Source organism: Ascoidea rubescens (assembly GCF_001661345.1).
Source record: "Ascoidea rubescens DSM 1968 unplaced genomic scaffold ASCRUscaffold_15, whole genome shotgun sequence".
Lineage (NCBI taxonomy): Eukaryota > Fungi > Ascomycota > Saccharomycetes > Ascoideales > Ascoideaceae > Ascoidea > Ascoidea rubescens.
The window spans coordinates 237,440-255,738 of record NW_017962927.1 but is presented as its reverse complement, the minus strand read 5'-3'; the positions used below and the strand labels follow the sequence as shown (position 1 = coordinate 255,738).

General features: G+C 32.5%; 9 protein-coding genes across 9 annotated transcripts; 3 read left to right on the top strand and 6 right to left on the bottom strand.

Moving 5' to 3' along the window:
* The first annotated feature begins 32 nt into the window (after positions 1 to 32).
* On the top strand, positions 33 to 832 carry ASCRUDRAFT_77583 (peroxiredoxin family protein). The gene has a single exon (XM_020193925.1). It carries the CDS (start codon positions 72 to 74, stop codon positions 636 to 638), a length of 567 nt encoding a protein of 188 aa, XP_020045164.1. The 5' UTR covers positions 33 to 71; the 3' UTR covers positions 639 to 832.
* Positions 833 to 1,351: 519 nt separating this feature from the next.
* Positions 1,352 to 3,778, bottom strand: NAT1 (peptide alpha-N-acetyltransferase complex A subunit NAT1; the record flags this gene model as incomplete). Its single annotated transcript, XM_020189565.1, has 2 exons — positions 1,352 to 1,569; positions 1,696 to 3,778. Coding segments are annotated over 2 exons (2,301 nt in total), but the record flags the coding sequence as incomplete, so codon positions are not given.
* A 310-nt stretch (positions 3,779 to 4,088) lies between these two features.
* ASCRUDRAFT_77582 (SEC61-beta family protein) lies at positions 4,089 to 4,560 on the top strand. The gene is made up of 2 exons (XM_020193924.1): positions 4,089 to 4,138; positions 4,216 to 4,560. The coding sequence occupies exons 1-2, from the start codon at positions 4,136 to 4,138 to the stop codon at positions 4,477 to 4,479; spliced, it is 267 nt and encodes an 88-aa protein (XP_020045162.1). The 5' UTR covers positions 4,089 to 4,135; the 3' UTR covers positions 4,480 to 4,560.
* A 300-nt stretch (positions 4,561 to 4,860) lies between these two features.
* On the bottom strand, positions 4,861 to 6,705 carry AIM10 (putative proline--tRNA ligase AIM10; the record flags this gene model as incomplete). Its single annotated transcript, XM_020194731.1, has 1 exon — positions 4,861 to 6,705. The coding sequence occupies one exon, from the start codon at positions 6,703 to 6,705 to the stop codon at positions 4,861 to 4,863; it is 1,845 nt and encodes a 614-aa protein (XP_020045161.1).
* A 716-nt stretch (positions 6,706 to 7,421) lies between these two features.
* On the bottom strand, positions 7,422 to 8,993 carry CYT1 (ubiquinol--cytochrome-c reductase catalytic subunit CYT1). Its single transcript, XM_020193923.1, has 2 exons — positions 8,705 to 8,993; positions 7,422 to 8,359 (listed from the first exon to the last, which is right to left on the bottom strand). Exons 1-2 carry the CDS (start codon positions 8,741 to 8,743, stop codon positions 7,487 to 7,489), a joined length of 912 nt encoding a protein of 303 aa, XP_020045160.1. The 5' UTR covers positions 8,744 to 8,993; the 3' UTR covers positions 7,422 to 7,486.
* Positions 8,994 to 10,171: 1,178 nt separating this feature from the next.
* On the bottom strand, positions 10,172 to 10,750 carry ASCRUDRAFT_17838 (Rho GTPase-activating protein; the record flags this gene model as incomplete). The annotated part of the gene is made up of 1 exon (XM_020189507.1): positions 10,172 to 10,750. A coding segment is annotated over one exon (579 nt), but the record flags the coding sequence as incomplete, so codon positions are not given.
* Positions 10,751 to 13,300: 2,550 nt separating this feature from the next.
* On the bottom strand, positions 13,301 to 13,660 carry ASCRUDRAFT_17788 (uncharacterized protein; the record flags this gene model as incomplete). Its single annotated transcript, XM_020189504.1, has 1 exon — positions 13,301 to 13,660. A coding segment is annotated over one exon (360 nt), but the record flags the coding sequence as incomplete, so codon positions are not given.
* A 1,186-nt stretch (positions 13,661 to 14,846) lies between these two features.
* On the bottom strand, positions 14,847 to 16,187 carry ARG82 (inositol polyphosphate multikinase; the record flags this gene model as incomplete). Its single annotated transcript, XM_020190865.1, has 2 exons — positions 14,847 to 15,757; positions 15,854 to 16,187. 2 exons carry the CDS (start codon positions 16,185 to 16,187, stop codon positions 14,847 to 14,849), a joined length of 1,245 nt encoding a protein of 414 aa, XP_020045157.1.
* An 813-nt stretch (positions 16,188 to 17,000) lies between these two features.
* On the top strand, positions 17,001 to 18,251 carry ASCRUDRAFT_20007 (uncharacterized protein; the record flags this gene model as incomplete). The annotated part of the gene is made up of 1 exon (XM_020189616.2): positions 17,001 to 18,251. A coding segment is annotated over one exon (1,251 nt), but the record flags the coding sequence as incomplete, so codon positions are not given.
* Between the last annotated feature and the right edge of the window lie 48 nt (positions 18,252 to 18,299).

Below are 18,299 nucleotides of genomic sequence, written 5' to 3'. Positions count from 1 at the left end.
GCTCTACGAGCAACACTAAACTGTTTGTTTCACTGAGTGTTATCGTTATTTGCAGTATTACCTGGTGAGTCATGGTTGTTGGAATTGAAGTTGGAACCAAGTTTCTCCTGGATGTAGAGTTCAGATACATCCCCCTTGACCTGGAGACTGTTGATGCCAGAGTTTGCCCCAGACCAGCGAAGATCCAGTTGGATGCTGAGTTCCTTAAAAACAAGAAGATTGTTATTGTTTCTGTTCCCGGAGCATTTACTCCCACTTGCTCCAATTCTCATATCCCTGATATTTTAAAGCGTTTAAAGGACTTTAAAGAAAAGGGAATTGATTTACTCTTGGTTATTTCCAATAATGATGCTTTTGTTTTAAATGCTTGGAAGAAAGATTTGTTTTCTTATCTCAATATCTCACTAAAGGACACTTTGAAAGATGATTTCAAACCAAAAGTTTTATTTGCCAGCGATCCTAATACTTCCTTTTCCAAGAAAATTGGCTATTGGAAAGACTCTTCTGTTTATGGAATGGGCATTAGAACCTCAAGATATGCTATAGTTATAGATAATGGCGTAGTAACTTATTCGGAGCAAGAAACCCAAAGTGGTGTTTCTGTTTCTGGTGTTGATGCTATTTTGGCAAAGCTATAAAATCAATTCGGTTCATGGTCTTAGAATACATTAGTACTCATTTCCATTTTGCTGTATATGTCCAAAATTTTAATCTTTAGTCAATTATACACCTAAATAATGCCTTTTATTAATATATATTAGTCGTAATGGGATCATGTAAATTATAAAGTAGACCCTTTTTTATTATTTTGAAACTCAAAATATATTTGAACAAGTGAAATCACTATATTGCAAAACTATAATAAAAATGTAGGAAAAAAAAAAAGATAAAATAAATAACAAGAAAAGCAAAACAAAACAAAAATTTAGTTTGATGCTCAAGGTTTTTAGTAATAATAATCACCCTCTTCTTTTAATATCCAATCTTCAATCATGATTTTATCATTATCGTTCAAGGTTTTATCGTCTTTTTGAATTAATTTCTTTATCTCAAGCGAATACTTTGATTTTGCTTCTTCATATTTAGAAGAGTCTACAATTTTAATTCCCTTCAAATAATAAATTAGTGCCTCAAGATTATTCCTTTTATTTTTCTCTGGGATCTCAAGAAATTCGATCAATTTTTCTTTGTCGTTATCAACAACGAAATCTTTAAAGGTCAATTGAATACTTTTTTTTAAAACGACTTTAATACTTTCAGGAATTTTAACTTCTTCATCGTTCTTCTTATTGAACACAAAATCGTATAATTTAACCAAGTAATATCCCAATAATTCACCTTGTTTAAATGTTAACTGATCAATGGTTTTAATGCTCTTGAAACACAACAAAAATTTATTTTGATTGAAATAAATTCTGAATAATAATTTTAACGTAAATAATAAATTTGGTCCCTGTTTTAATAGAGGTTCAAGTTTTTGATTCAATTCCTCAATTGGATTTGAACAGGAAATTAATTGATTTCCAAATGGATCTTGGTCATTCTCAATCAATAAAATCTTTAATGCTTCTTTATCATAATTTTCATTATAACTGTGATCATTATTAGCATTATGTTTTTTATTTTTTTTATTATTACTGTGACTATGTAAACTATCATTATTTGTTATTAGTTTTTCATATTTTAAATAAAAACTCAAAAATGTCAATTCCGAATCACTTTCAATGCTTAAAATTGAATTGATATCTTCAATTTTTTCAATTTTTTCAGCATTTTCAAATTGCTTTTTAAATTTTAGTTCATAGTTAATCTCAAAATACAAGTCTGAAATTCCTTTAATGGCTCTTTGAAACACTCCTGATTTATAAATTGTATCTTCATATTTTACCATTTCAATATAAGAAAGCGGTGTGCCCTTTCTCATTGAATATGTGTGAAAATCATATTGATCATTGTAATATGTGTTAAAAATCTTGATCACTGCATCAAATCTTTTCATTGACAATCCCTTAGCTTTCTTAATTTCCGACAATTTCTCTTTAATACTTTTCAATAGGGCATCTCTTTCTTTCAATTCCTCCTTTGTATATTCTCTAATAGAAATAGTAGAATTGAGAATTTTTTCAATAAATTCCTTCTTTTCATGATTGGTAATAAATTTTTGAAATTCTTTTAATTTTTGGTTATAAATTCTGAAATATGCTTCACCTTCTTCAACGATATACCAACTTGATTGCATTACATATAAATCTTGCAAACCGTTTGGATATTTAGAGTTGATAGTAAATATTGAGGCAGTTTTGATTGCCTCATCAACCAAATTGGCTCTAAGATAATATTTAGCTGTTTTACAATTAACAAAACGATCCTGTAAATCCATTAATCTACATTCGTTCATAATTTTTGATGCTTCAAGGAAATCACCAGTTCTTTTAACGATTCTTGCTTTCATCAAGTATAGCTCAACTAAAGTAGGAGAATGCTCAATTGCTTTATCGATATAGTTCTTTGCATTCTCAGTATCATTTAAATAAAGATAATGTTGAGCTAAATAGTAATAGGTCCAAGCGGTTACAGTTGGATCTTTGATTTTAGTTGAAGGCGATAGTAAATCTTTTAAAAATTGCAAAACAATTGATTCAATAACTTTGCTTTTTTTCTCATTTTTGTAGATAGATTTCAAGTTATTAAAAGTTGATGGAACACCTCTAGACAATTTTTCTAAAATATAGTCTTGACATTTTATTTTAAATAGCGGATTTTCTGAATTCAAAAAAGTCAAAGGAATGAATTTTGGAGGATCAGATTTAGGATAAAATTTGGATAATTTGTCATATAATTTCAATCTTAGAGCTAATTTTTTTTCTGGATTTTTAACAGATGGGAATTTTAAAGCAACTTCCAAATTATAATAGTAACTGATATTATCGGGATTTCTTTTCAATAACGTTCTATAAGCAATTGCGGCGTTCTTGTAGTCCTTTAACAAGAGGAAATATTTGGCCTTGAATTGAAACCAGGTCAAAAAATCTTTAATGGATGGTTTTATAACTTCTAAATCATCAAGGGCCTTTTTAATGTTTCCAGATTCATAAATTATTGAATTTTTGTATAATAAACAGTCGGAATGTTCATATTTTTCGGCATCGGAGATTTTTCCCTTTGCTAAAGCTTCAAATTGGGTCAAACGTTTGAATGCATTGTTATAATCGCCATTTAAATGATACGCAATCGACAATGCAGTCCAATTCGCTCTATATCCAGGAGCGTTGTTCAATACCAAATCCTTTGCTTTAACTAAATTAGGATAGTCTCTTAGTTGAGATAAACAGAGGGACAAATCGTTGGGGATGTTTTTATTAACAGCCTCATTGTCAACCGCTAGTTGGTAGAATTTGGCAGCGTTGGCGTAATCCAAGTTCTGCTTGTAATAAATGGCAATGATATGGTATACGATGGGGTTGTTTTTCAATGCGTTTTTCTCAATTGCTCGTTCAATATAGTTTTTAGCGTCAGATATGTTTTGGTTGTATTCTTGGAACGAAATGTTGTTGTTGGCATTGGAAGTGGCAGTGGCCCCAGAGTTGTTGGCGTTGTTTCCCTCCAATCTCGCCTTGGAATGCTGATCCAAAACCAACCCTTTCAAGCAAACGGATTCGATGTGGTTTGAGTTCTTCTTCAAGACCTGATCCAATATCTTCAAGGACTTCTTGTACTGTTTTGATTCGTAGAGTTTCAAGGCCTCCTTGAAGGCACTGTCCTCTCTCGTGTTGAACAAAGACTTGGTTAGTCTGTTTGGACGTCTTCTGTTACTCATCACGACCCAGCTGGAAACAAGATACCCCAGGCTCCAATGAACTAGCAAAAGCAACAAGCAACAACAAAAGCAAACACCTGTCGTCGTCTTAACAGTCTCTCTCCAGCTGCTGTTTCTCCAACTCAGCTCCAGCATCTGCTTCTCTCTGAAAATTTTCAGCTCCATACAAAAGCTTGCAAATGTTACCCGCCGGCCTCAAATTTAACACATCACTTTCCTCTACTTTTCGTCCACTTTCTTCGTGAGATAACAACACAGCTATCAGCAATTGCAAACAACTGATTTCCTCGTTACTCTCATACTACACTTCGCACTACAATGGTAAGACTTGTTTTTGCTGTCTCTGGCACTCCTTTCTTTGATTGCAAACCACTAATCTCTGCTAAATTGTCATATAGTCAACCGCAGTTCCAGGTGGTCAAAGAACCCTAGCTAAAAGAAGAGCTGCTCAGGATAAGAAGGCCAGCCAAACTCCTGCCTCAACCAGGTCTGTTGGTGCTGGTGGCTCTTCTGCTACGATGTTGAAGTTGTACACCGACGAAGCTCAAGGGTTGAGGGTTGATCCATTGGTCGTTTTATTCTTAGCTGTTGGCTTCATCTTTAGTGTTATCGGTTTACATGTTATTTCCAAACTAGCAACAAAGTTTTTCTCAAAGTCCTGAACAAATATCCAGAATCAAGCAAGGTTGGTGAAAATGGCTAAATAACATTGGGACATTTCGTGAAATGGCTGCCAAAAAAACACAATAATCAATTTAAATTTCACAATTTCATTTTGATAAGGCAATTTTTTTTTCTTTTTATTCTTTTGTTGCAACTTGCACTTTCAATTTTGTTGTTGTATTCTATCATTTGTTTTTATTTGTTATCTTACCTATTTATATTTTTTTCAAGTTTTTTTTAATGATTTTCATTTGGATAATGCTACATAAAAATATAATACAAGAAAAAAAATAATCAGAGTTCAATAGCATTTTTGTTGATCGATGAAAACAGAGTATATTGTTATTTATGTACAAAACAATACCCAATTATTGAAAATATTACAAATCTTTTAAAAGTGCTTTAACAACTGGAATGAATCCTTTTCTATTTACAACATGTGTCTCATTATAGGTAGCTCTCGCATTTTTTATAGCTTTGCGAAATTCCCAATTCCAATTTCTTTTGTTATTTGGATCTCTGTATAACTTGTTAATTTCCAATTCACTGTCATGACTGCTGTTAGTTTTATAATCTCGGAACTTGCTTGGTCGAACCTCAATTTCAATCATGTTTTTATCTAAAAATTTGCCACCAATAACAATGAATAATGGTATACCTAAAGACATAGTTTCATTGATCCTTTTCTTTAAACTATAATCGTTTGTATTCGTGTTGCCATTAAACACCTCGATACCATTTTCAGAGCACTCTTTAATTAATTGATCAACTTTTCCAGCTGTTCTTTCATTGGAAAATTGGGGTATTACAATCAAACTCAAGTGATAGGGTGCAATAATTGATGGCCAGCATAAACCAGAATCGTCTCTAGAAACTTCAGCAATTGCAGCCATAAGCCTTGACACACCAATACCATAACAACCCATTTCAAGATAAATATCCTGTTTGCCGTCGGTGGATTTAACTTTTAATGACATTGGTTTGCTATATCTTGTACCAAGGTAAAACGTATGTCCAACTTCAATTGATTTAAAAGATGATATTACACCCTTTTCGCAGTCTCCACAAATCTCTTTTTCCTTAGCTTCGACTATACTAAAATCGTTAAGAGTGGTGAAGGAATTTCGTTGAAACTTAATTTCCGAGGGAAAATCAGGTAATATTGTACTTGGATTGATTCTAACATCCATAACTCTTATAACGTTTTTAATAAATCCATTATTTTCTTCATCAGTGTTTTCCTTGAATAATTTCAAGATTTCAGATTGATCCTTTAGTTTTAAATTGATTTCGGGAATTTCCTTTTTGATGAAAGATGACATTAATTTACGTTCTTTAGGGTAGTATGCAGCAATCAAAGTATTGTTGTCTTCAGTTAAATAGTATCTAACACTAGCTTCACTGGTTTCACTGGCTTTACTGACTTCACTAGCTTCACTAGCTTCACTAGCTTCACTGGCTTCATTACTTTTATCGTTTGGTAAGGAAGCTTGCTTTTCAATGTTTGAAATCTTTTTGCAATGGCTACATTCGAATAAAGTATCTTCACCATTTTCATTGGGGTAATGCCATTCTAGAGATAAATCACCACCAATTTCTCCAGAATCTGCCAATGCCGAAACAAAAGGAACTTTTAGGTCATTGAAAATTTTGTAATACGCTTGATTAAAAAGATCAAAACACATTTTGGCATCTGTTTGATCTAAATGAAATGAATAAGCATCTTTCATTACAAATTCTCGACTTCTCAACAAACCAGCCCTTGGTCGCAATTCGTCTCGGTATTTTCTCGTTATTTGATATAATAAAAGTGGTAAATCTTTGTATGAATCTAAATTAGACTTAACAATTTCAGAAATCTCCTCTTCACAAGTGGCTGCAAGACAGTAATCAGCTTTTTTCAAATCTGTCAATTTAAATAACTCATTATTTTCCCATCTTCCAGTTTTTTGCCATAGCTCTTTGCTTGATAAGGAAGTCAAGGCAACCTCATCACAGCCAATCTCAGTCATCCTTTTGTGTATGACATTTTCCACTTTTTTCAAGATTCTCAATCCCAAAGGCAACCAGTTAATTATTCCTGATGATGAAGAAGAAATCAAGCCTAGTTTCTGGAACAATGCGTAGGTGGGAGCCTTTGTGATGTTCTTGAAATCGATTTCCTGGCGAAATACCTGGTTCGAAGTAGCGATGTTTTTGGGATAGTTCTGAGAAACTTTCAGCATAAAAGCAGAACAAGACGAGGAAAACAGCACCAGGGGAGCTCTTCTCCTGAGCCATAACGAAGAAGGTTGTCTCCAGAGGCTGGAGGTTTGTCTGAACATGACTCTGACTGTGTTAGTGAAGGGTTTTGTGCTTCTTCTGCTGTTTGTGCTGAAAAATGCAAACAGAAAAACTCAGTGGTGGGTCCCGTGTATGACACGTGCTTTACAGGCTACGGCTGAGAAAACGGAAACGGGCGGAAAGTGTATTGAGTAGGTGAGATAAAGATAGAAAAATATTAAGATAAAGATGGAATATAAAAATCGAATATAAACAATTAGAGGATGGGAAAGAAAGATAAAAACAAGAAGTTTTTGTTCAACTGCTGATTTTGTTTTTATGTTTTATGCAAAACTTGACAATTAGATTATTTGTAGAGGTAGAGGGAAATTAATGGTAGGTCTTAGTTTTTATTTTGTTTTTGATTTTTGATTTTTGATTTTGTTGTTTTTTTTTGATTTTTTTTTGTTTAAAGATTGTTATCTATTTGTGATTTGATTTTTTTTGTTTTGAAAATGTTTTAAAAGAATATCATAAGAATCATATTATATTATATTTATATCACATAAAATTAACAAAAAAATCATTAAAATAATTTAAATCAAATTAAATTGATTTTATAATTTTTATAATTTTTATAATTTTTATAATTTTTATAATTTTTATAATTTTTATTTTATTTTCATTTTCGTTTATTTCGTATTGTATTTCAATGTAATTTAAATTGGTTTAATTTAATTTAATTTAATTTTTTGGAGGATTAAAAATAATCTTTCTGTTTTTAAGACCAACAAACTTGAATTTCTTTACCCAAATAGAGAGCAAGTAAAGAGCTGAAGTGACCACCAAGACTTTTAATCCAACTTTTTTACGTTCATCGTGTTCAGGTTCAGATGCCCAGTTTAAGAAAATCGAAACATCTTTTGCCATTTGGGAAGTGGTAGCTGGAGTACCATCATCGTATTCAACCAAGTCATCAAACAAAACTCTGCCCATAGCAATAGCTCCACCTGGAAAGTATGGATTGTAATTGGATCCTGGTGGTAATACAACACCTGCTGGTGGTTCTTCTGGATATCCGGTTAACAATGAGAAAATGTAATCACATCCACCATGTCTAGCTTTGATGATTAATGATAAATCTGGCGGTAAAGCACCTTGGTTGGCAGCTCTGGCAGCTTGCTCATTATCATAAGGGTTTTGAATGTAATCAGCCAATTTACCGACTCTCTTTCTTGGTTTACCTTGGTCATCAGGTTCATCATCATATTCTAGTTCTTCAACAATTTCTTTAATTTCACTATTGGTATGAGAAACACCTATTAATGTTCTCCAAGCAATTCTATCCAATCCGTGACAAGCAGCGCAAACTTCACGATAAACTTGAAAACCACGACGAATTGCAGCATGGTCAAAAGTGTCAAACATACCATTGTGAGACCATCCAAAGGCTGGAGGATGTAAACCATGTTCAGCAGCTGTCATGGCTTCAGCACTATGTGAATCTGCCCATAATAAATAAGCAGATGTCAATCCAGTAACACCGACAGCTCCAGTAAGGAGATTTTTGTAAATTGGTGAACTAGCTTCTTTTGCTGCTGTGGTTGAAAAAGATCTCTAAATTTAAAGTAATTGTGTTAGTATCATAATATCAACAAAAACAATAACAATAATAATATAACAAATATTCAATTTTTCGAATTCTTTTTCCTTTGTTCTTTCCAAATTAGTTTACTCTTTAGTTAATGATTTTGCTTGAATATAAAATAAACCAACATCAAATCACATTGAACTATTGAAGTAAAAACAATCAGATTTCTTTTGATAATATCTGATCTGATTTTAGTTTTATACTAACTCTTTAACACTCAACCTATGTTGTCGAGTATTTTATTTGAATATAAATTATATTCCCTCCTAAAATATTTGAAAAAATTATAGAATATCTGGAAGATCACTTACAGTGCTAGATTTTATACCAAATTTGATAGATTGAAACATTGTTATATTATTCTTGTTTTTATGTCTATTATTCCTCTATGATTACAAAATGCAATAAAAAAATCGAATCAAATTCTTAATAATCTATTATTTTGTTTTGGAGTATTGCGAATATTTAATATCTAGTAATTTAATATGTAATTTTTATTCCCTGGTTTCTTATTCAGTAAAACAAGTAACTGAGCATCAATTCGATCCTATTTCTAACTGTTCCTTCAATCAATGATAATAAAGTTAAATTATAGTGAAATTGAAAAATAATACATTTTAGCCAATTATCATTGGTCTGCGGCGAAAGAGTGGAAATGTATGTGGAAAAAAGAGCATTGAAGGCACCTGACGAGTAACAGCCAATAAAAACGTTTTGATTTCTCATAATACTTTTAATGTTTATCTCTGTGTGTTCACGCAAAATTGTGTATTGCAGACATAAGCACGCGCTATATGCATAAACCAGTGATATGGATCGGTTGTTGACTGCTACCATGAATCTGGTCTTAATCATACTTTATTTAAGCTTTGGTGCTACATGTTTTAACGCATAAGAAAAGCTAAATCACAGCCAGCTGTGTGGATGCTATCACATCGCATAAAATGCACATGTCATTTCAAACGTTATTTCTTTTGGAATACTGTCAAATGCTTACCAATATTCATCAATTAAAACAGAAAATCTATCTAGTTTTCGAGTGACGATGAAACTGTATCAGTGGCTGAACCAAGATATTCAAATTTATTGCAAGCTGAGATGTAACAATTTAGGAAAAACTTGTTGTAAAAGTCAACTTATCTAGATTTCTTTAAGTTAATCTACTCTAGCTCCAAAATTCTTTACAAAATAAAAATATAAAATATATTAAGTGAACAAGTATATTTTAAGTAAATATAAAAAGAAGAACTGAAATGCAAAAAAATAGAAGTGCAATTATATACATCAATATATACTAAGTAAAAAAAAAACTAAAAGAAATTTCAATCAAAAAACGGCAATTACTTGAACACAAAATCAACGACTTAAATAACAATAAATTAAGACTAAAATAAACAGCCAAAATAGTCTAAAAACAAAAAAAATTATCGATAAAAAAACCAAGCAAAAAAAAAAAAAATAAAACAAACAAACAAACAAACAAAATAATAACTTCAAATTAACAAAAACCTTGCTAAATTTGGAATTTCCAAAATTATCAAGCCATAATAATTGTCTTAAAAGTACAATAAAAACAAATTAAAACTTTTAAAATAAATCGAAAAAAAATTAAAAAATTAAAAAAATAAACACAGAAGATAATAAGTTGAACACAGAAAATAATAAGTTGAACACAGAAAATAATAAGTTGAACATAGATATAAAAAAAATTAAAAAAATTTATAACAAAAGACATTGGAATCTCTTCTATTATGTTAATAAAATCAACTGAAATCTTTAAATATGGTTGAATGATTTTTAATTAAACATTCAGTAACATCGTTTTTGGCTTGCATATCTTGAATATCTCTTTCACCAGTCAAATCTCTGGCTAATGTTGGAGCAAAAACAATTGCCAAATTATGGAAATTCATCAAGTTAATATTACAATGCAGAGCAATTAAATTAAGATGTTTTGTTAAAGAGTATAGTGCATATTGATGTGACTTTGGTAATCCATCTATAATTTTCGTTAAACTTTCAATTTTTTTGTCTAATTTCTTTTGCTGTGCGACATTGATAAATCCCTCATAACTACCATAGGTAATTATTGGTTCAGGCAAACGACGTAAAAATCTTTTCAACGCACTGGTAACTGCATTAATATCTCCATGTAGCGCATCTTCCAATTCTGGTGATGTCAATTGATCATCAGGTAACTTATCAAATGCTTTTTCAATGGCTTCAATCTGAGAGTTTCCACCGCTCTTACGATAAATACCTTCACTGTCGATTCCTTTTGATTCAACTATTGACATACATACCATCAATATCAATGGCATTGCTCTTTTCTCTCTTTTAACCCTTTCTTCTAAAGTTGTTCCCAAATCTATTTCTGTGACATTTGAATGGATTGAGAGACTGTTGTTACTAGCCGTATGACTAACTAATGAATTAGTTGAAACATTAGGCTGGAGTTGATGTCCTAATGCTGACAATGATTGTGAATTGGGCATTGATATTAAATTTTTGGCCTCTTTACCAGTCAATTTACCAAATGGTTTTCCAACTTGAGCTCGTTTCCAAAATCTAGCCTTTCCCTTAGGTTTGGCTGTTTCAACCATCTCGACTGATCCAACTGTGATGTGCTCATCGATTGGCGAAATAGAAGTAGTATTATATGGTTGAGTCACAATAATGTCGGTCCCTGAATTAGAATTATTTCCAATATTACCTTGTGGTTTGTTTAAAACATGGCTACTATATGATACATTGCTCTGACTACTATTAAGATTCATATAGCTGAATGAGCTTGATTTAGAAAAGTTACTATTATCATTATCGTTATTGTTAGTGCTATTGCTTTTATTGTAATTCATAATATCATTGGACTTGTCTTTTTCTTGAATCTTAATCAACTTTTCGTTTTCTTCAATTATATTCTTCTGCTCTTCAACCTTTTCTTTTAGTTCATTTAATGTATTGGTGAGATCAAAAACTTCATTGGCTATAGAATCTCTGGCATTAGCTAAATCAGAAATTTCGCTTCTAATTGAAACGGATTGCTTGGTTAAAACATGAATTTCTGATTTCAATGCACGTAATTCTGATTCTGCCTGGTTTACTGCATTTGCTATGGAATTACTAGAAAATCCACTCTGACTCAGTCCAGCATCAACCGATGATTTTAAAACGTCTGAGGAAGATCTAATGTGTGAGTATGAAGGTACTGGGGCTGTTGGAAAGACCAAAGCACCCCCTGGTTTTATCGATGATCCCGACTGGATTCTATTATGGCCAACTCTTGGATCTAATGAAATCTGATAACTGGATGAGCTAAAATTGTTATGATAATTGTTATATGCAGAAAGAACAATCGTACTAGTATCAGCTGAACTTGTTGTGCTAAGACTCTTTTTATGTTTGCTACCAAATAAGCTTTTGGGAGTTTTTGGAGACTTGATCGATAGTGATCTGGTTAAACTAGAAAATTTACTCATTGCACTTGAAGGTGTTGAGACTTTATGGGTTTCGTTACCACCATCATAATCTTTTTCCTTTTCAAAATGTCCACTGCCAAATTTGAATAAACGATTGACTCTTGCTGGAGTATTAGGTTCATTAATGACTTCATGATCCGATTCATTAGTATCATCTCTTAAGTTATTAAGTGATAGGTCAATAAAGTTATTTTGAATTTTTAATGCATTATCAGAGATTGGGTTGTTATTATCGTCAGAATCATTCATATCAATGAAATTCCCACCTCTATTATCTTCAGGAACAACAAGGTTACTTGGTGAGCCGATTATCGATGAAATATTAGCATAGTTTGAGGAATACTGATCATTGATACTTTCCCGAGAAGAACTTTCGCTCTTATTAAGAAATAGATTATTCTTATTAACTGAAAAATTGTTATTGATATTGTTGTGATAATTATATGATAAGTTGTTTTTGGAGGTTTTATTGATAATATTAGATGGTATTGATGTAGTTGTTGGAGCAGAACTTGATACAAGGTTATATTTGTTATGATTTTTTTCGTTGTCATCTATTGGAATAGTTCTATTATGGTATGATACTGGAGATAACAGACTAACCGGTAAATTTGTTTTTGATGATTTCTTTCTGGGAGTACGAGATGCTTGTATATTGTTGTTGATAGAATCGTAGAATTGTTGTTTTGAAGTTTCAATTATAGAATGATCATTTTTGCTTGTTGGAGGTTGGCCCAATACAAAAGATGGAGATATAGGTATTTGTCTATCGTGTGGCATTAATAAAACTTGAGAAGATATATTGCTTGAGTGATCATTTGTTTTGTTATTGGTAGAAGTGTTATTGATTTTAAGAATGTTATTTGCATTGCTATTATTGCGAGTAATATTATCGGGGTTACTATTTATAGTATTGATAATATCAGGTTGAGGTTGGGGTTTGAAGGTTTTTTGTTGTAATTGTTGGGGAGGATATTGAGATTTGGAATTTATTGAAGTGTTGCTTGAATTGTTTGAGTTATCAGAGTTTTTGGAAACACTGTTATTTCTTTTGATTTGAATTGGAGGAGCTAATTCAGAGAGATTGTTTTTAAGAGTAATATTTGGTGGAGGTGGAGGTGGAGGTGGAGATTTGGAAGAAGTCCTTAAGCTGGAAGTGCTGTGATTAGCCTTTTGTAATAAGAACATTGAGCTTCTCTTTTTCAAGCTATTTTGACGTGGCTGGTTTGATTGATTTTGTTGATTATTCTTTGATGGTAAAACTGGAATAGCAGATACGGGTGTTGGAGCTGAGTTTGAAGAGTTTGAAGAATTTGAGAAAATTGGAGACTGTTGGGGGATTGCAGGAAGAGATTTGTTTCTGATTTGAATTTGCTGCTGTTGTAATTGTTGTAATTTTTTTGCAACTTCTTTTGCTTTTCGTTCAGCATCATGTTTAATTTTTTTTGCTAGTAATTTTTCATGACAATTCATGCAAAAGAGACCTTTTGAAGTTCTAGCATATCTGTAATCTTGAATCTTTCTTTTGCAATTTCTACATTTAAAACAATTTGAACAGTAAGCTTCATCACCAGTTAGAATAGCTAAATCTGAGATTTTTTTCTTACAATTTTTACAATAATAAGTGCAATCTTCACAAACTAAAGCACCAGTACCAAGAACCAAAAATTCTGAGTTGATGCCTAGTTTTTTATTGCAATTTGAGCAACTGAAACAATACATATGCCATCTGTCATCGCCTAATTCAAAAGCATGGCCCTCGATGATTGGTTTGAGGCATCTTTTGCAAAGCTGATCCTTTGCAAACTCATCGTAGTCTTCTTCATCAGTATGATTATCGTTGTTGTGATCATTATGCTTGTTATCGTTATCGTTATCATTATCGTTATTGTTATCGTTGCTGCTACTATGATTATTATCATTACCATCATTATTGCTATTGCTATTGCTGTTATTATTATTATTATTATTATTATTATTATTATTATTATTATTATTATTATTATTATTATTATTATTATTATTATTATTATTATTATTGCTGTCGTTGTGATTTGTGTGACTATCGTGATTGTGATTGTTGGAGATGTTATTGTTGAGATTTATATGCGTTTCATCACTTAAATCATTAGGCTGATTACAAGTGTGAAACATATCGGTATTGTTTATATTTAGGGAATGCAAATTTGATATGGAGTTTTTTCTGGGATGAATGGTGGTATCAAAATGTGAAGCTATAGGAGAGGAGTGCAGTAGAATTGAGGTCATTATGGCGAGTATTAATGAATATTAAGAGGATAAAAGATGGAAAGGAACAAGGAAGACAGTGGGAAAATAAAGACAAAGAAAAGATACAACCACTCTATGCAGTATATGCCCAGTCGATAAATAAAGCAACTATTCTAGAGATGAACAGGACGACTCACACTGGTCTTAAACAAATTAGAACAGTGTTTGCAAGATCAAAGCCAAAACTAGACCGGAAATTGGTAAGTTCAATCTGCACTAGTGACAGTTGGGATGGTGTTGGGTAGCACAGGGCAAGCAGAGAAGTGGGAGATAAGAACCAGAAGAATCAGAAGAACCAGAAGAAGCAAAAGAGTCAGCAGACAGATCAAAGCCAGATTCCAGCGCTGGAGCAGAGACAGAGGGCCTGAGTATTATATTTTTCTCTCACCTAGCACAGAGCACTCACAATGATTATATCGAAGTATCAAATACTCGCCAGAAACAAAACGAAGACGAAACATACATCCATAAAACACCACGGCCCAGACCCCGTCTTTCTTGGCCCAGACCCCGGCCGCAGACCCTCCCGCACGCACAGGGAGAGCTCCCGTTCAGAGAGGCCTGCGCGTGGCTGCGGTACCTTGGCGTTGTCATACAGCGGGTGCTAGGGCTCTATCAATTAGGCAGGTGTATCTCAAGATAAGATAAGACGTGAATGGATCTGATGAGCTCAAAGGGAGTGCCATTACAATGAGTTGTAAATTGCTTTGAGTATCTCCATCAAGTTGTAGACACCTTCCACAATGTTCTCATCCCTCCCTTGGTTTGGCACACTTCTTGCATGAGCCAAGTCGATCAAGTTTAGAGAGCTTAGAGGTGGATTATCCACGCTGGTCCCTCCGTTGAAATCATCATTTTCAACGTATTTTCTGCGGTATTCCACTTTTTCTTTTTCCTCTTCTGCTTCTTCTTCTTCATCGTCTTCATCGTCTCCATCGTCTTCATCATCATCATATTCACTGGAGCTGCCAAACGGATAATCACGTAATAGGACTTCGTGGTCATTAAGAGCATCCCATTTTTCTCTATCATTTTCATATGCAATCAATAAACTGCATGAGAATATTCGGATTTCCTCATCTAACAAACAATTGTAAAACAATTTCAAACGATTCAATGTATTCTCTAGTATTTTTTTTTTACGAATTGGACTCAAACTATTACTTAGAAAAAACAAAGATAGTGCTTGTTTAATATTATCAGCTTTTAGACTTTTTCCAAACCCTTTGTTCAATTTCAAATAACTTTTATTATTATAGCTTTGTTTGATAATATGCTCTTCCTTCACGAAACTATCATCCCTATTACCATCCCTATTACTATACGTTGAGTTCAACATATCCAAATCGATTTTATCATCATCATTAAACAATCTCAACCCACAAATTCGAAACGAGTTTGAACCTGATGTTGTATTCTTGGACACTAATGCTAATCTTTCATGTTTCTTTTGACTGATTTTAGGATCCAAAGGATCCGTTAAAACTGATCCTAACTTAATATCAATAACAGACGGATAATTATACCCATATAATAGGTTATTTAAAATGATATACGTTGGCTGTTTTGCATCGCTTCCGCCACCACACCTAACAGCTTTATGGCCCTTGGTGCTCTGGTTAACCATGTTGATCAGAGAAGTACTTAATGAAAAATCACTCACTGACAGGCAACTATTATCTAGTAATAAACCATTAGATGTCTTCTCAATAAGCTGAGTAATCTCATCTTTGTCCTTGCCCTCATTATTTGGAGCTGAATAGGCATATGGAGTTAATGTGCCCATAAACACAGGTACCCAGTCTTTTAATCTTGAACCATATTCATCATATTTATCATAATCACCATCATGGCTGTTTAAACTATCCAAGTTGCAGATTTTTGACTCTGGTGAGCTGTATTGTAGCCTGGTATAAAAATCAATCTCACTCTGATATGCTAATTTTGCAAAGATTAAGCCTGATGTATCAATTAGCGTTCCATCATGACCAGCAACTTGATGAAAAAAATCCTGAAACCTATCCATTTACTTTATAAAAAACTTGCAATCTTATATCTTCATTAGCTGGTTTTTGTGAGTCTTAAGTATGAATATAAAAGTTTTAAATAACAGTCAGAAAAAGTTCTAAAAAATAAATGGTGTAGGTTCGAAGACCACTGAAAACGCTGACTGAAAGGGGAAAACAGTATGTGATAGCGAAAGTCCTGACACAAGATCAAATTTCCGCTTAAGCAATCCGCGTCTAAAAAAGGAAACAGCACGTGGGTTCAGCTCCTGTCCCTAAACACGGCCCCGAATTTAGCAGCACCTACGATGCACAACGTGCATGTGTGATGTGCTGTAGTGTATACATAACATTTATTAGTCTAGTATTGCAGATATGTGCTTTTGTTCTCAAACCGGTTGTCGGTTGCCTCCGAATCTCTGGATCAATATGACCGCTATTACACAATGGATCTTTCTGCCCTCAAAACTTTGACATATCAATACAGATATATCTACTCTGTGCTTTTTCTGTTTGGTATCTTACTGTCTTTCATGGAAGCGCATCACTATAATCTCAGCCCCGACAACATTGAACATACTGAAAATATAGAAATGGTCTCCTCTTCCAACTCACTATATGAGCCCTTGCTTTCTTCTTATCCAATTGGTAATAACCCTGATTCTTCGAAGAATCATAAATCAAATTTAATATCCAGCTACACCTCTACTGTGAACAATTCATTGTCGATAAAATATGATATTGAAAACAGCTCTGGTCTCATAATACAGCAGACAGGCTCTGACAACGATGTTGCATACGGTATCAATAAAGAGAAAAAAAAATCCCTTTTCAAAATTATCTTTGTATCATTCTTATTTCTAGTCTCTCTAATAACTTTTGTATCACAGACTGAGTTGGTGTCATATTCATACAACTCATTGAATTTCAATCAACCGTTTTTATTATTATACTTAACTCACTGTGCTTGGATTATATTTTGGTTCCTCCAAACCATATTAATATCAACCTACAAGAAGTTTGTTAATAATCCGAATAATGATTCTCTCAAATCTTTCATTTTGAATGAGATTAATCTGGCTTATCAAATATCAAATTTGATATACAACTACAATGGTAATGAAGAAAATACTACTAATAATAGTAATGTTAATGATAACGATAACGATAACGATAATGATGATTTTGGAGGAAATAACTACATGAACATTAAAATAGCAACTAAAACCTCTTCAATACTCAGCAATCTTGTTGTTTTCTTCAAATCAACTCCAATTTTATACATGTCTTTTTATTCTTTTATCCTATCCATAATCTTGAACATTGCTGCATCGACTTGGTACATTTCAATGAACCTAACAACCTCAAATAATGTCACTGCTATCTACAACTCTTCTCCATTCTTTGCATACATTTTTGCTATCTTTCTATTGAAAAATGAATTTTTCTCAATCTTGAAAGTATCTTCAGTTCTTATGGCTATTTTCGGCATCTTTATTGTAATCTATTCAACCAATGATAATAAAGATTCTGATACCACCAGCACTTACGCTAATAAACCCCATCAACTAATTGGTAACTTATTGATTCTCTTTGGTTCTATATTATATGGTTATTATGATGTCTTTTATAAAAAATACTTATGTCCAACTTCAGACAACTATAACAGCTTGAATTCCATGAAAAAGGCCAATTTTTCAAATTTTATTATGACTTTAATAGGTTTTGCATCATTTATTATTTTAACATTGTTTGTCTTAGTAGTCAAAATCTTTTTCTATAACTCTCATTTATCTTCAATTTTATTAAACTTATCAATCATATCTTCAAAAGAATGGCTTTTTATTTCGTTAAGTGTCTCATCAAATTTAATCTTTTGCAGTGCCTCATTGATTTTGATGTCAATAACTTCACCAGTTTTAACTGCAGTTTCTTCTATTTTGACAATTATATTTGTTGGTATAATTGAATGGATTTTTTTTAAAATTGGTTTGAGTTTCGGTCAAATTTTAGGCGATATAGTAGTTTTATTAGGGTTCATTGGGTTAACTATTACATATTGGAACGATATTTCTAGTGATTAAATATATATAATTAAATATATATAGTTAAATATATATATAAATAATTAA

Coding starts and splice junctions, on each gene's coding strand:
- CYT1 (XM_020193923.1), bottom strand. CDS start 8,743: ATGTTTCAATCTATCAAATTTGGTATAAAATCTAGCACT. Junction 8,360..8,704: donor TTGGTATAAAATCTAGCACT/GTAAGTGATCTT, acceptor CTTTAAATTTAG/AGATCTTTTTCAACCACAGC.
- ASCRUDRAFT_77583 (XM_020193925.1), top strand. CDS start 72: ATGGTTGTTGGAATTGAAGTTGGAACCAAGTTTCTCCTGGATGTAGAG.